General features: G+C 40.8%; 1 protein-coding gene across 1 annotated transcript in view; it reads left to right on the top strand.

Annotated features, from left to right (window-relative positions):
- The window catches only part of galnt9 (polypeptide N-acetylgalactosaminyltransferase 9), a 117,510-nt gene that overhangs the window by 87,970 nt on the left and 11,961 nt on the right, over nucleotides 1-17,579 (top strand). Inside the window, exon 7 of the mRNA XM_033620029.2 lies at nucleotides 15,668-15,853. Within this exon, the coding sequence (XP_033475920.2) occupies nucleotides 15,668-15,853 (186 nt within the window). The remainder of the gene's footprint in view (nucleotides 1-15,667; nucleotides 15,854-17,579) is intronic.

Consider the following 17,579-nt stretch of genomic DNA (forward strand, 5'->3'; position numbering starts at 1 on the left):
GCTAGCTGCTTCACTGTCTGCTGACTGTAGCTTCATATTTAGCATTCAATGACAGAAGTATGTATCCTCCTATCTTTTCTCAACCAACCTGTCTCATCATAGACTTTATAAAATAATGCATGTAGCTATCGTGACATCACCCATTGGTTTGTGGACTGCTGTTTTGAAGCCTCAAGTCTGACATTTGGGCTCCCACCATCTTTGTTTTTTGGACCAGAGGGTGGAGCTTTGGAGCAGCGACGGTGGATCTGAAACACAGGCTGTGGTGACGCCTCATGACAGCCTTTCACTCAGTTGGCCTGCGTGTAATGTGTAACTTCAAGCCTAACTAAAGTGTACACAAGGGAGTTATGTAACATTCACCTCCTATACAGTTGTCATGAATGTTGAAATTAGAGACCAAAACCGTTTTTTGTACCATGCTGTCCCCATTCACATAGGTGGCTATGGACTGACTCTCTTCAGGAGCCAGCCTCAAGTGGCCATTAGAGGAACTGCTGTTTTCAGCACTTTGTGTTAGCTTTATTTTTCACAGTATAAATTTAGTATAATAGTATAGTATAATTTCATAGTATTTCATAGCAATGACATAGTATAAAGGGGGAGAAAGGGTGTGGGGTAGGGATGGGTGGGTCAAACAAACACACTTTCACGCAGGAGACGTTGATTCTTAATTATGTTTCATAGTTAACGTTACATGATACATGTCATGTCACATGAGCAGAAACTGGCAAACTGTCCCTGAGTATCCACAATTGACACTAGAGGGGTATTTAGAGTGTCATAGTTTGAAGCATTGGGACACTGTCCAAGCTGCTGTATGAGTTGGGAATGAGAACAAGTTGTCTCGACAAGAAAGCAAATAAACATATTTCCCAAAATGTCAAACCATTTCTTCACCAGTCATTATTTTAAATGTTACAGTCAAAAAAATGTACCAGGTTGGAGGCCACTGAATGCTCATTCAAGCTGCAACACATCAGTCAAATGTCAAGTGCATTAACTAAGACTTAAGGATCAGGCTCCATGTCACCTTACACACAATGGCTCAGTGACTCAGAGTGTACTTTGCTTGGTGCTCAGATTTCAGCTTTTCACTAGTCATTTACCACCCAACATACACTGCTCAAATATAAGTTATTGCTACACACTGTTACTTTGAATACGTGTTAAATTCATAACTAGATGTTACATTGTTAGAGCTCTGTCCTAATTAATTAGCTTGTTTGTGCTTTTGTAAAAATGTGAATTTATTTATGGTAATTAAAGGCCACTGTAAGCTGTGCCAGAGACCCGTCAATGCTGCATTTCCTCCTTTGCTGATGCAGATCGATAACTCATAAATTACTTATTGCATATTTAACTCTTCAAATGCTAGTGTGAAATGTGCCCAAGAGACTTACAGAGTTATGACAAGATTAAAAAAAAAAATCTAAATTCCTGTTAGAGGAGTGGCATATGCAGAGTGATAGATTTCAGTTAATAAACCAGGCTGTTTGTACTCCTTCACATTATTATGTTACCCTGTATTTCCCTGTTGATATTCTTCTCATTCACACAACAGCTTCAATAAAATGACTTGCTACCATGTGATATTCACAGCTTTCAGGACTGGAAATTAGTGTTAGTGTGAATAAACATTGCATAGATAGTGACACCAAAGCTGATACTAAATAAGGAAAAGGTTAGCCCCATTTCTGTTTTAATATATCTGCCTTCTCTGCGTCTATAACTGCTTTGCCAGCACAAGATGGTTCAACACATCACAGGGAACACGGATTGTGTCCACTGTATCCCATGAAATCCCTTTATGTTTTATTTTATATGATATTTGTCATAATGTCTTAATGCCTTTCTCCCCATAACCTTGAAGAAAGGATGAGAGAAGATATAAACATTCAGTCTGGTTGGCCTGCACCCTCAATAAGCCTTTCCTGGCATTTCTTTGAAACGGGTGAGACTTTTTGGGATATTATCCTGCAAAAAGACATCCCTTGGGTATAGAGATTGCAGAGTGGAGAGCATTTCAATTAAAAACAGGGACGTGTAAAATTCCCCAGATGCAGCCGAGCGCACACAACTCATTATCTCAAGTGGATACAGCAAGTCTGTGGATGGCTTTCTTCCAAGTTAATTGTGAAAATTTCCGTGTGAACTTGAAGGTAGTCCTGTGACACAGCTCTGTGTATGATTCCAACAACTTTAATCAAAACACATATAGCAGTTTTGTTTAGAGTCTATTGGCACTGGAGCCTGGTGCCAACACTGCACGGATTAAAAACTTGTAAATCATTTTTTCTGACTTTACCTCATCCCAAAGCATATAATCAGTATCTTTATACTAAAAATGAATCAAATTTGTAATGTTAGGGGAGTTACAAATACACTAAGATTTTTCACCCAAATCTGCATTTCCCCTCAGCTCTACGGAGCGTTTTAGCATCTTTCAGCTGTTTTTTTTTTTTTGTTTGTTTGTTTGTTTTCTTTTTATTACTGGCCCAGAACTTTGATGTTTTGGTTGAATCTCACTGCCTTCATCAGCTCTTATAAACCTGCTTAACACTACCTGCCCAGCTCCAAACAGCAGACAAAGTTCGCAACTCAGCCCAGTCCAATAAATGTTGGTATTGTAGGTTTCTTCAAACTACGGATATGCTACATTTGTATGTTTTACGAGTATCATATCAATGTTTCTAAAGTCGATGAAGGGGATGGTTGATTGGCATGTCACCCATGTGAGATGGCTGCCGAACTGCAGAACACTGTTCAGGACCCACATGCAACAAAACTGTTTGGTTTTTTGTGACATTAGTGGCATTTCCAGCCCAGACTGTGCCACCCCAAGCAGGTATTTTAAGCCAAAACATGGTCTTTTCGTAACCCTTACCAAGTGGTTTTTGTGTCTAAACATAACCACATGTTAACCACAGCATTGTTTTAAGGGAAGAAAGGATAAGTTTCAACTGAACCGCTACATAATAACATACAAATGTAACATATCTGTGGTTCGCTTAAATGTACAATGCCAACATTTACTCAACTGCTCGGCAACTGGTTTGAGCAAGTAGCCTGTGACAACAGTTTAGCATTTAGCAGCTGTGTTTGTGTAGGCAACTCTTTTGTAATAGGTTAACCATATTAACTTTTTTAGATGAGAATATGTCAGTGTTATATGTACAGCTTGTTCCACTGCCCCAGTGTGGTGAAGCTGAATTAATACAGGTTTAAGGTTTTGTCATCTTTCATTTGCTCATGTTTGTGTCAACAGGACATACAAAATATAATCAATTCCAATGTGTGTTTTTTTGGCAGTATCGATAATGTTGTGGTTCTCAGTCTTAATTCTTAGGTATTGCAGCACATCTGGTTTTCTTGCTGTCACGTCAGGAACTGACTTAACATCTGGGATTTTAGATGAATGTTATTTAGTGGGACAAAAACCAGCTTGGATGTGTACTCAAGTACGAGGACTGAGAGCTGCTGGATTAATGCATCTGCACAATCAATTTTGAATGCAGCAGTCACACTGCAGGGAGATCATCCGTTCAGGTTTTGAAATGACACTTGCCTGCAAACTGAGCCTGTTGAATATCTACAAAATAAAAAGGAATAGATACTTAGATTTCTTTATTTATAGCGACATTATTTATAATGTTTTTGAGTAGACAGAAACTGAGAGCACAAAGTTGTCTGACGTTTCCATAATCGCAAGTCACCGCAGCAGCTGAGAGGAATACTAAATAAATGAAGCTGTTTGAAAGTAAAGAGATGAGTTATATAAAGTTAATTCCCAGTGTTCTGCCAACAGTGCAGTAATGACACAGTAGTAATTATCTTCTGCTCCATACGGAGAGGAACAAATGGCAGCAGGAATTAATGCATTTTTATGATGTTTTGTGAAGAAACTTGAAGAAGGCAGGTAGATTGGCAGTCAATTAATGCCCCCCAGTGAACCAGAGCTGCTACAACATTTCACTCTGCAATATGACACCTATAATAAAGAGCCTTGTTCCTTTGTTAAATTGTGAATAGTTCCTAAAGTTTTTTTTTTTTTTTTTTACCAGAATAAGTAAAGTTTAGTTCAGTATGTACTTTCGTTTTAATAGCAAGCATCTCTGGCCACTGTAACTGGAATAAGAGAGTCAGGAATGCAGCTGTTACTGTTGGACAAGGTGAAATTTTGACCTATCAGAGGTTAAATAAATGAACTGATGCAGAAATATACTTCCATAGATTTATATCCATGGCAAAGACACAAGCATTGATGTCTCCATTTAGCGAAGGCTTTGAGTTTTAGAGCAGTATGGCAGAATGCAGTGTCTTCTTCTTTTTGAAAAGATCAATACACTCAGTGAATCAGTCTTCCAAATAATATTTCTTTCAGTAATGCTCAAATGAAATACCCGCACAGCTTCAAACCAATTGGCATGTATATGTGGCCGAGCAGTTTAAGTCACGCAAGCAAAATAGCTGCGCAGAGTGGAGACAAACTCTGGGTGACCCCAGGCTACTGCTACACTCATCTGGGCAAACATGGGGTCTCTGTTTGTTGCTGCAGGGTAATTTTCCTCGCTGTCCGTCAAACATGTCAGCTGTCTGAAAAGATGAGGCATTATATTAAGTCTGACTGACCTCGGCACTCCCTTTCATCATCTCAATCTGGGTTCTTAGCTGCTCACTGGCTCCGTCTCCTCTGCCCTATTTTCCATTTTGACCACTGAGTGAGGAAAAAGCCTAATTGGTAATATCACCCTCGCAGTTTCAGTAAAGGTTGCGCTGGTGGATCTGAAAATCAGGGGCCATTTTCAAGTGGCCTATATGTACTGCTATGGAAGTGCTTGTCAGACAGTGAAATGGGGGAGGTGAGAGGCAGAGCTGTGTCTGATAACTTCTGTAAACCAAAACCAACAACCCGACTTTCACACACACTTAATTCCCTGATTGGCCAGGTGTGCAGAGGTTAGAGAAGAAGCTCAACATTTTTCCTCGTCTACACAACCATTTCTGGCACTTCAGGTGTTTACAATTGAGTGCAACACAATGAATGCCTCCCAGGAGAGACAATCTTAAAATGTGTGCCATTATCCCCTTACTCAAATAATTAGCGGGTCTCGCTTCACTCTGTGATGGCTAGCGTTGTATTCAAGTCTGGGAACCATCAATTTGATTCACCTTAACCTGAGCACAAGCTAACCATACCCCCAGCCAGTCCTTTTCCACAACCTGGTCTCAATTAGAAGTCATCAAATGCTGGGCAGTGACGTCTGGCGTCAGACACCAACGAAATGAACCGTCTTTACACGTTGGCATGATAAGCGGCTGGTTGCCATTATTGTGTAAGGGTGCCCAGCGGCGTCAGGGGGAAACACGGCTGGACAACAACTTAAGTTAAGGGGGAAGATATGAGTAGGGTGTGCTAAAGGGATGGTGGATGGATTCATCAGCCATCACCACCACTTTCACATGGGAGGCCAATGTTCGCTTCCCATATGATTGTAAAGGCAAATCTTGTTTCTTTTTTCTAAACCAAACCTCAAGCTTTTGTTGCCTGAACCCAATCACGTGTTTGTTGGCTAAACGTAACCACATGGTTCTGTTGTTGAAGGGAAAGAATGTCAATTTGCGGTGTTGTACCAATGTGGTGCATTTTGAAAGAGACTGTATGCACTTTACATCTCTCAGCATCTCCTACGCTATGAAACTCAAAATACAAAATAGGGGTTGCTCGTTCCTCGTCCAATTGATTGGCACATCTGAGTGCTGTGATAGCATGCTGGATGGGTTTCAATTCACAGACCCTACAACTGTAGAGCAATGCCAGCACACCGTCCTCATCTTATACACAACTCTCTGTTACTGTTGTAACTGACTGGGAACCTGCAAACAGACCCTGACTGTTTAAAAGTTGATTCAGTTCCTTGCAAAGTATTCCAATCGGACACACTGATGATGCCCCCTGTTTTTATTGTTTTAAATGGTATCCAAGTACAGTCGAAAGTGTCCATGGTCCGTGTGTAAATGCTGTTTCATTGGATTTTTTTTGTCCACGTGTGAATTTTTTTTTTTTTGGTATAAAAAATAGCCAACATCTTAAATCCAAAGCCCGTCTAAATGCCCGTCATAAGCTTCTGCGTGCTGCATTTTCCCAGTTTATTGATTGTATTGTGTAATGGCGCTGATGGAAACCTGTTTACTGCTGTTAATAGCTTTTATGCTTTTTATGGCTGATGTTTTCTGTAGCCCCATGGAGCTTATCACGCAAATGGTCCAGCTGCAATTAACTAACTGCATGTACAGAGACAATTAAATTAAATTAGCAATTACATTATCACTACATCAAAGTGCTCTGTGTTAAGTGCCTCCTCTTAATGATGCAGGCTGCAATTTTATGAAGGGTCAGTGCCAAATGAACTTGTGCAAAATGCAGTCCTGAGGACCCATGTGTGGGATGTCTTGAGGGGTAAAAGATTAAAACAATCTGATTTGGTATTTAGATTTTATTATTTTTCCATAACATTAGAATACTTAAAGACACAATCTGTAACTGCAGCATGTCGTCTCCCATTTGTACCTCTGGTATAATGGTGTGTTTTTTCATGTATGTATTCCATGTGTTTGGGGGATTTTATTGTATGTAAGTATTCCAGTTTTTTTTTTAGTAAGTGCAGTAGCAGATAACCGTTTGGCTTAGTTAGTGTGAATCATGATTATATTGAATGATTTGCAAAACAACAACACAGAGTGAGACCATGTCATTAGCAGAGGTGCTCTCAGCATGTCGTTAGTATGTTTTCCAATGTGAATGCAAAAGCACAAGCTTCTTATTATGTGTTTACGTCAAAAGAAAACATTCAGACATTTGGTCTGATTTGTTTTGCTAATGCTTTGAAGCTTCAGTTATGAAGATGCAGGCGGCAGGATAGAGTTATGAGCACTCCTGGAATGTAACTCACACTGTTGGAGCCAGCAATCTGCTGTTCTGTTTTTCCTCCAAATCCTCAGATCGGTGATTCTCTCACACGTTGAAAAAGATCACATCAGCACTGATGATCCTTAAAGGCAGAGTTGACTCCCTGCAGATGTCTTGCAGCAGGTTGTTTGCTGTTAAATCAAGGAAGAAATGTACTTCATCCCCCTTTCTTCCACTTTATTGTGTAGTTGGTGGTTTGCGATTAGCTTTTTTCACATCACCGATTGTCTTTTAACTCAGAGATTAAAGGTTACAATGTGTACAGATGTTCTCTATTGCACAGAAGTGGTCTTTCCACTCCGTTACACATTTCACATGTAGAGGGAAACTGTACAATACACTGTGGTGAGGTGGTGCAGTCCAGTAAATAGTGTACAGAGCAACAGCCAAGTCTACAACAATGAATTATGTACAAATATACACAACTGGCATGTCAAGCAGCTGAGATGCTATGCCAGGTCCTGAGACCTGCACACAGACATGAAGTAGAGGTAGAGGAAATATTCAGATCCTCTACTCCAGATAAAGTGCTAACAATGTAACATGAAAATGTAGTTGTATATTAGGTAGTTTAATTTATAAGGAAACACCATATTGTATAAACTCTTTGGATGTTGTGAAGGTACTAATCTTCATTTCTGTTGGTCCAGTGGGGGTCTTGATGCAGAGCCTCTGGCAAGTAAAAATGGAGCATTATTTAGAAAAAAGTACTTTTTTACTAATTTTTCTTAAGTACTTTGTCAAAGCATTTTAAAGGAAGAGTGTGTAAGATATAGGGGATTTAGTGATATCTAGCAGTGAGGATTGCAGATTGCAGCCAGATGAAACTTATCCAGGTTAGAATTCCATGTTCATTGTTCAGGTGGTTTTTACCAGGAGCAGAATCGTCTGCAGAGGTCTCTTCCACTCCAAAAGTAACGAACCCCTTATTTAAACTGGTAAGAGCACTGAATAAAGCAGTTTCACCATAAAGAAATAAATGCTTTTCCAAACATCTTGTCATGGAAGGGCTGCTAACTACTTTGGCCGACACATAAAATGCAAAATCGTGACTGACCCTATTTGGAGCCAGTATTTGGTTTTTCTGTACCAGGCTACTATGGAAGCATAGCAGTGCAACATGGCGATCTCGGTAGTTGAGAACCTGCTTCCTATGCAGATATGAATGTCTAATTCTGAGGTAACAAAAACACAATTCTTATTTTCTGGTAATTATACACTAAAGAAAACATGATTATTATATTAAATTGTATTTCTGCCCATATATCCCCCTAAGTCCTACACACTGGAGCTTTAAACAGCTGTGCAGTGCTATGGTCTCTGATAAGCCTTCACAATCATGAATGTATTACAGAACTCCCTGGATCACATTTCACATTTAATCGTCTGACTGGTACATGAAGCGACACTCCCATCCCAATACAGCCCCTTGTCTTTTAAGGGTCATTTTTTTGGTTTAGTTTTTGGTTTGAGTTTAGCTCAAATACTTGTCTGAATGTCCTGACCACCAAGTCTCCAAAGGAGGTGCTAGCTGGTGTGGAAACCTATTGAGAGAAGAAGGAAATAACTTTAAATTAACACGGTTGCTGTGCAGATGCCATGCTTGTGTTCACTTGTCACATATCAACAAAGCCAAACACTGCAGTGCTCCGATGTTAATCTCAGTGACCTTTAGAAAGAAATCACAACCTTCATAGACTGTAAAATGCTGTCAACATGCTGATGTGGTGTCCAGCGAGTTATAATGTGAGGTCCAAAAAGGCGTCCTGTTTATCCGCTTCTTCTAATATAAAGTGATTTTAGCTTTGGAAATGTTTTGGTCACTATCATGCATGCTTGCACATTGTACAAACACACATCATTCACTCTAATTATACTGAGAGATAGTGACAAACAAGGTAAGCCACATAGATAAAACACATACTGCTGTCTTAAACACAGTCTCTCCCCTGCTCCCGGAGGTGAACAGAGCTTAGTATGTATGAAAGAAGCTACAGCAGCTCAATTTATTCAGCAATGCTATCTTTTTTTCAGCACTGGAACACTCTTGGAATAGCTCCTCTTTTCCTGCCCTAAAAGTATCTGAATCTCCGAACACCTACAGCCACCAAAATTGGCAGATAATATAGCATTTTTCTCTGTTGGATGCCACATTAAATAGTTCCTTGCAATTTACTTAGTATGTGATTTGTAGCACACCATGTTGTGATATATAATTAAAAGAAATTATGCTTATTGAGATGATTACAGCCACACAGTATTATTATCAGCTGTCTGGGGGTACATTGGTAACGACATGCAGTGAACTGCTGCAATACGATCCCTCATTAGTGAGACAAAAACTTTGTGTTGGTTCTTTAGATTGACACCACGTGAAGCCTAATGTGATGCAAAGAAACTAAAGCCTGTTTCACAAGCCTAGTTAGCTATTAAGGTTTGTGACCTTCTGGAAATGGTGGTTGAGAAAATATCGATCTTCAATTTACTTTTAGTGCTGGGCAAACTGCTAACTGCAATTACACATATACACATTTTCAATTATCCATGAGTGCTCCTAGCACATATCCACAAGCACTTAACACACATAAATACTTTCACACACACACTATTGATTTTAAGCCGGAAACATGGATAAAGAAACCAAAGAAAGATGGTAAAACACAAAGCTTACTATAATACAAAGGGTGATGGGTGGAATCTGCAAGGACTAAAGACTTGGCATTAAATTGGAATTGCACTTACACCCACACTACCGCACCAACCATGAAGGCTATTGTGGAAAAGCAGCACTTGTCATGGGCAGCAGCAAAGAAAGTAAAGCCTACTCCACAGTACTAATGGATTTTTTAGGCCAGGGTCACTGCGGATCATCAGTAGTGAAGATGAGGGGTCAGCCAGTCAATGGAGGTGTTTAAGCTAAGGTCAGCCCTGGCGAGCTACTCTACTACAGATACAGCCCGGGCAATTATGGGTTTGAGAGTAAGAGAGAATAACAGAGGATTGTTGCCTGTATTAACGTACAATTAAACATAGACTTTTCATACACCCTTGAGCATTACAGAAACATGTAAATTATGGTAAGTGGGACTTGGGTAAATGTTTGATAGTCTCTCATTTCCATGAATGCTGCACACTCAGCCATATGGCTCAAGGCTTACTGATTCAGACATCTTGCCTGCCTACAGGAGCTTACTCTGGTGATTTGACTGGGCTTTTTGCTATCTTAACAAATGCTCAGCTTGTTTCAGCACTGCGTGGTCACAGAGCTGGATGAGGATTTTAATGTTACAGTATTTTGTCATAATTTTGGTCGCATCCAGTAACCCTTTACTACCCGACTCAGATTTATGCCAGTTGCATTGGATTTGGCTATTCAATACAATTGTTCAACTGTTCGTTCCTTTTTCTCTATACAGAATTTGAGAGTTTAAATGTTCCGCGGGACATTTAGGGTGACAGTGATGTAACTAAGACTCACCTTGGGTCTGGGTCTGCAGCTGCATGTACCGGAGAGCAATATGAAACAGAGTAGTGCTCAGTCTGCAGTTACATCTGGGGGCCAAAATGTCTCCATAAATGCACTGAAAACTGACAGATAAAAAATAAAACAATAAGACTATTTGACTTTCAGCAGGCAACCCTACACTTTACAATAAATAGCAAAACATACACAGTAGGAAACAAGGAAGGAAAGAGTAAGAAACAAATTACAAATGACCATATAATTGGAGAATACTATTATTCTGAATTACCCTGAATCAAGGACACTGTTTCCCCAGGTAACATGTTCCTTCACTGTTATGAACATGGGCACTGTGGTTTATTTTGAGGTAATCCCACATACACCATCCTGCTGCCAAAACGCTCACTACTGTAACAACTATGTATTAATCCACAGCTAAAAATAGTCCCCAGCTAACTTAATATTTACTCATACTTGAATAACATTTGCTAAAATCTACAGTGCCTAGCTGTTTAAGGGAGTTATTTAGGTGTTTTTTCCTTTTAAGTGTATATTTCTGACCTGTTTCTAAAGATTACATCTTCACATTACTTTCTTAACTAGTCCATACCCATTGAGTACAGCATACCATACCATGACTTAGTCATACCAAAAATTAGAAAAAAACCCCAAAAACATTCAGCCACAGGCGGCACAGTGGTGTGGTGGCTAGCACTGTCACCTCACAGCAAGAGGGTTGCCGGTTCGATCCCGGGTGTGGGAGCCCTTCTGTGTGGAGTTTGCATGTTCTCCCCGTGTCAGCGTGGGTTCTCTCCGGGCACTCCGGCTTCCTCCCACAGTCCAAAGACATGCAGATTGGGGACTAGGTTAATTGATAACTCTAAATTGTCCATAGGTGTGAATGTGAGTGTGAATGGTTGTTTGTCTCTATGTGTCAGCCCTGCGATAGTCTGGTGGCCTGTCCAGGGTGTACCCTGCCTCTCGCCTGATGTCAGCTGGGATAGGCTCCAGCCCCCCCACGACCCTCAAGAGGATGAAGCGGTTAGAAGATGAATGCATGAATGAACATTCGGCCACAGGGGGAGCCACAGCGATTGGTCATATTTTAGCCATTTTTAAGCATGTTTCTGTTGTTATAGCGCCACCCAGTTGCCAATTACAGTTAAATTTCTTCATTCACCTTGAGGCGCCCTGTTCTACATATCTACCAAGTTTAGCAAAAATCGATATGGCGGTTAGGCCTAGATAAGAAATTAGGTCTCTAGCGCCCCCATTTTGTTTGATCGGGTCAATAATGGAGGGGTCCCCTCAGACTATGTGTGGTCATATGCCTACAAAGTTGTGTGGTGATCGGTGAAACCCTTGAGATGTTATACACCTTTATGTGATGAGCCACACCCTCCACAATATTCATTGCCTTATAGAAGCTCAGTTTTAGGAAGTTTTCCAACATTTGCCAAGAGGGAACTTTAGATATTGGTCCCTAGATTATGTTCACCCAGTTTCATGCAGATCGGTCAAACTTCCTAGGAAACGATTGATTTTAAGTGTTTTTCAAAAAATTCAAAATGGCGGAAAATCTATATAACCAGAAGTTATGGGTTCTTGAGGCAAATTTGTTCCTCATGAGGAGAGGCATCTCTGTGCAAAGTTTCATGTCTCTTTGACGTAGGGGTCATGAGATATGCCCATTCAAAGTTTGCAATTTCAATCGGTTGCTATAGCGGCCCCTTTGGCCAGTTGATGTAATATTGCTTCATTTGCATCCTCCCATGACCCTCTACCACTGTGCCAAATTTCACATGGATTGACCAAGTCAGTGAGGAGAAAAACATGGAACAGGCACACAGACAGACAGACAGACAGCGTTTTCGTCATTATATAGTAAGATAAACCAAAAAGGGCAAAATATATATATATATACACACACATATATATATATATATATATATATATATATATATATATATATATATATATATATATATATATATATATATATATATATATGAGACTATAGAAGGGAAAGTACACAGTTTTAATAAAGCACAACAAGCATGATTATTGTGAAGATGCCCTAAAGCAGAAGAAGCTGTATTTACTTAAATAAACATGGTCAGTTTAACAGTCTTAACCTCTGCTCTGGACGTGATTCAGGAAATAGTTTTGCAGCAGTAGTCTCCTTTAACACCATGCAGGGGGTATCGTTTTGGGTTCAGAGAGAAGTTAATGGATCAGAACATCTGTTACGCATTGTGGTGATCATCATTAAGAGGCCGTGGGTGGTGGTGGCTCTGCAGTTTGTACGTCTGGAAGGGCATTACCATATGCTGTGGCATTCTGATGGCATTGCGTGAGTGTGTAACTGCCGGGCCACTTTCCCACAGCATGGCACAGATTTGCAGATTTGCATACTGTATATCAATGGAGGGTGTTATTTTGGGGAGAGTTTTAAAATTCAAATCTTTTGCTGCGCTCTAAGAAATGGTTGTTTTACTACCATGTGCCTGACATTATTCTCTTACCTTGAGTATGTCAGACAAGTGTCAAAACATTCCCAAGTCTGCAATCAATCAGCACTTCCTGCTTTGATAGATGCTGTTCAAGATGACAGATATTTACTGGGTTTATATATCACTCCATACACTCCTTACCATACACAGAGCACTCATGGGCTTCTGTATTTATGGGCCATAGACTCACAGAGCTATTTATTACACACTCTTTCACTTGCTTCAGCAGAACATAACGGACAGTAACACCTAATTGCAGCATCAGGCACATGTGTGTCAAGTTAAAGAAAGACCAGCTAGCTCAAAGGAAAAGCTGGTGAGATGAAATAGTGTAAAGGTTGCTGTGATGTACAATCTTTTGGGCTTCAATAGCAATCAATAGAGAATATTTGAAGCTAGTCAAATATTTGCTAACCCAGTGTTCGAAGGAGAGGTAGCATAAATACTCATAATAATAGGCTCCAGTGGTGTAGTGGTATTTGATGAGGTGGGTGCACCACTAGGTAGATGTGGGTTAATTCTCCTATATATCCCAATGGCTTTTTGGCTGAAGGGTATGTATACTGTAAACAGCCAGGAAAAGGAAAAAGTTTATATACCTGCATAAACTCTCCACCACACTCATTTGAGATTAACATTCATAGGATTAGGTGTTTCTACAGTCCTGAAGGTCTATTCCTAGAGCCTCTCTCTTTCTAGCAAATGTCAGTTCAACATCTGCCTGGTTAGCCAGAGTTAACATAGTAGCAGCAGTTAACATCTGACACTGAGCCATTAGACAGTCTCAACAAATTTAAACCGACACCGAAACAGCTCAACGACGTCATTAACCTTGTTAATGACCATTAGCTAATTACGGAACCATTAGCTGTGTGATGCTAATTGTTAGCCCTATCACTGTGTGTGCCAACAGGCTATCATCAGCTGTTCCCGGCAGCAATTTTTTTTTCTAGGATGGCGCAGGCATGACCCACCCTTTTCTCCCTCTGATTGGCTAGTACTGGTTTTGATTGGTTCGGGTTAGGTTTTGGTTAAAACGCAGCACTCCAATGAGTGCTGAAAGAAAATCAATATGTGGCAGTGAATGTTGATATTGTGGTGGGCAGCCACTAGTATAAACATTTCTTAGGCAAAACAGAAAAAGAATGTCAAAATTCCAAAACTGACAACTGGAAACTAAAACAATATCTGAGTTGTCATGAATTCAGATCCAGCCCTAATTTTCCAAGTTTTGGTCATTGTGCATGCTGCAGTCTGCTCCCATGTTTGTTTATCGAATGGACTTTGCATTCTGAACTGTAGATTTGGCTTGACTCCTTTGTGAACTGGAATATTTAGTAACAGATTTCTGTGTGCCCATGCATACATCTTATATGTTAATCAGTGGGCTGCATCAGAAAGCAGATGACTACAGCAAATCCAGTAATGAACGTGATGCTACTGACACATTAATCAAGACACATGTTTGACCCGTACCCCTGCATTTAAATTTGCTCTCAATAGCAGCAAGATATGAATGTGCGTGAGTTTTCCTTCTTAAACTCTTGGGCTTCAGTGTCTGAGACACAGTGATGAGCGATCAAAATGTCAAGTTTATTCACTTTTTCATTATTTTTCAGTGTATGATTTTATGGCTTGAATTTCTGTACATGCCATGTACGATGTACTGCAAATGCAACCTTGATTTGTTCAGAATCAGTGTCAATCATTTTGCATAGAATGATAGACTGTGACTGTTTGAACAAACACAGCATGCAGATATGCAGAATAGGCAGAATGGAGTTGTGCTGTGGAAAGGCTTAAATTGTCTATATTTTGGGAGTTTGGGCCATTCTTCCCATTGGTAATAATTAGATAGCACTTACTGAGTTAATTTTTAAGATTTTGACTTGTGTTGAGGTTGCTAAAAAAGGCTGCAAACATCTATCACTGTTTACAAATTAAGCTCTAGAGTCAATATTAACTTTCAGTACTTGCCATATTTGTGACAGCACACACCCTGTGCAAGGCTATGACTTCTTTCAGTATGACCTCAAAATACAGGGTGAGAGATAATCTGGCTAAACTGTTGGCTTGTTGACAATTTATCAGATTTTCTGACAGCTCTTTCTTTCTTGTCATGACTAACTTTGTTGTATCACTCTTGCTGTGTTCCAAGATCTCGACAATTACTTTGTAATCCGCTTCCAGTAAATGCCTCATGAGCGTGGAAAAGGAGGTATTTTAGTGTCTTTTTATCATATTTCTAATCATATTTTGAGTCTAAAAGCTAGAGACTAAATCATGGATGGGCAGAGAGCACAGGCCCAGGGGCCCAAAGTGTCAAGGGACCCCTGACCTTCACCTGCAAAATGTCACTCAAAGAGACTCAAAATGGCCACAAAGAGATCCAAATCGACTACAAAGAAATGCAAAACAGCTGAAAAGAGACTCACAAAGACTATGAAAAGGGGCAAAGCAACCACAAGCGGACACAAAATGACCACAAAGAGACACATAACAACTACAAAAAGATTCATTTTTTTTAGTGATGTTGAGGGCAATTCCACATTTCTGGTAAGCAGTAGCAGTGAAGGAGTTTAATTTCCCCTGCACGAAACAGAGAATATGAAGCATCCTCTCTCACTCCTGGTATGTTTAGGTATATTTAAAAAGTAAAGCTATTCCTGTGTGAATCCACGTTTGATTGAACCATGGACTCTCTTTCCTGTTGCTGTCTAGGTGTGGCAGTGTGGAGGGAGTATGGAGGTTCTGCCATGTGCCAGAGTGGCTCACATCGAGCGCACCAAGAAGCCCTACAACAATGACATAGATTACTACGCTAAGCGCAATGCCCTGCGGGCCGCTGAGGTGTGGATGGATGAATACAAATCCCACGTCTACATGGCCTGGAACATTCCCATGAACGTAAGTTTTTCCTCCCTCTTGAAATCACTCCCTCCCTCAAACCCTGAGCTCCCTCTGCTCCCTCTCTTCCCCTCTTGCTTGCTCATTCAGACATGCAGCCCGGGTCCCCAGAGACACAAGTCAATAGAAAAATCAAAATTCAGATTTCATCCCATTTGACCTTCACACTGGCAGCAGAGCAAAGGCAGAGCGAGGAGGCAGCAGAGTCTCACTCCAAACAGATGAGAGAGAGACGGGCACCAAGTGATGAGCCTCATGTCTAATCAGTCTATTTTTACACACATCAGTTCAGTTTAATTGCTTTCAAGGGTCTTTGAGATGGGCTGCAAAATAATAAACAGCTACTTTCATTAATAAAGAGTTTAATATTGAATCCTAATTGCCTCTTCAGCCATGCAGAATGAGATGACTGTCAGTGAAGGACGTCAGTGAAGGCCTCTGAACGCTGCCCAAAACAACAAACTGCTGTTCATAACAAAACAATGACCAGCTGTGTAGCAGTCACATACAGGTCTGACATGCTGCTGACGCCTGCATGTCATCTACAAATTTGGCACAAACATCATTACATGAGAACTCACTAAGTGCAGGTAGGAAGCACCAGCTGGGGAAATGTTGTAACTATTGTGTGAGTGCAGCACGGAGGACGTGTTGAGGAGGAGGAGGAGGGGCGGGATGGGAGGGGGGCAACTTTGACAAACTAGCCAATCAGGCCACATCCCTTCTCCAGTGTAATTACAAACACAGTGGCATGGCACGTTATTACCCCAGCTGTCCTGTGGCGCAGAGTTATTTTGTGTACAGTACAAAGACCTAACGCTACGATTATTCCATCTACCTCCCTCCCTCCTCCTCCTCCTCCTCCCCCCTCCCCCCTCCCTCCCTACCCGCCCATGCACACAATCACTGATTCTTGTTATTGTCTGAGGTACCCGCTGAGAGCACAATTACTTTGGTGGGGGAAGGCTTTATGATTCACAACAGTGGCCGGCCCCTAGTCCAAATACCAAACAACATCTCACTGAAATTAAATGCATTTGTTTGTGTCACTTTAAGGTACAAAAAAGTAGACGTTTCCAACTAGAATTCATTATTAACAGATGTTGAAAGCAAGTTCAGCAGCTGGTTTTAGACTCCAGCAGAGAGGAGAAACTGATGAGAAGGATTTGCCTGGAAACGCTGTCTGGTAATGACAAAACTGTTTGTGTGGGTGTGTCTTTACAGCAATTTCCATGGGAAGGCCATTGTCCTTTCATTTGCATGTGTATGTTTTCTATGGCTATACAGAAAGCACATTTATTTGCATATTCATGCGGATTTAAGCAGTGCACTGTATATGCACATACTGATATGGGCTCTCTCTTGCCCCCCCCCCCCCTCTCTCTCCCATGTGTGTGTGTGTGTGTGTGTGTGTGTGTGTGTGTGTGTGTGTTTGTGTGTCAGGATCAGGCCTCTGTGCCAGGCAGTACAGCTATTAGGCATTCCCCTAATCAATCTGGGAAGCCACCTCCATAAGGCAGGCAGGGCCGTGAGGGCTCATAATTAAGCAGCTGATTAGAATTTGCTCAGCACAGATCATGTCTAATGAAAGAACAATAAAGGTCCCACATGACAGGCGCATCTATCCATCTCTTAACTAAATGCTTGTTGCGTCCTCTCTGCACCTCAACACTCTCGCGTCTTCCATTCCTCCAGCAGCTTGTATTCTCACTTGGTTCTTAAGTAA

This window comes from Epinephelus lanceolatus, chromosome 9 (genome assembly GCF_041903045.1).
Source record: "Epinephelus lanceolatus isolate andai-2023 chromosome 9, ASM4190304v1, whole genome shotgun sequence".
Lineage (NCBI taxonomy): Eukaryota > Metazoa > Chordata > Actinopteri > Perciformes > Serranidae > Epinephelus > Epinephelus lanceolatus.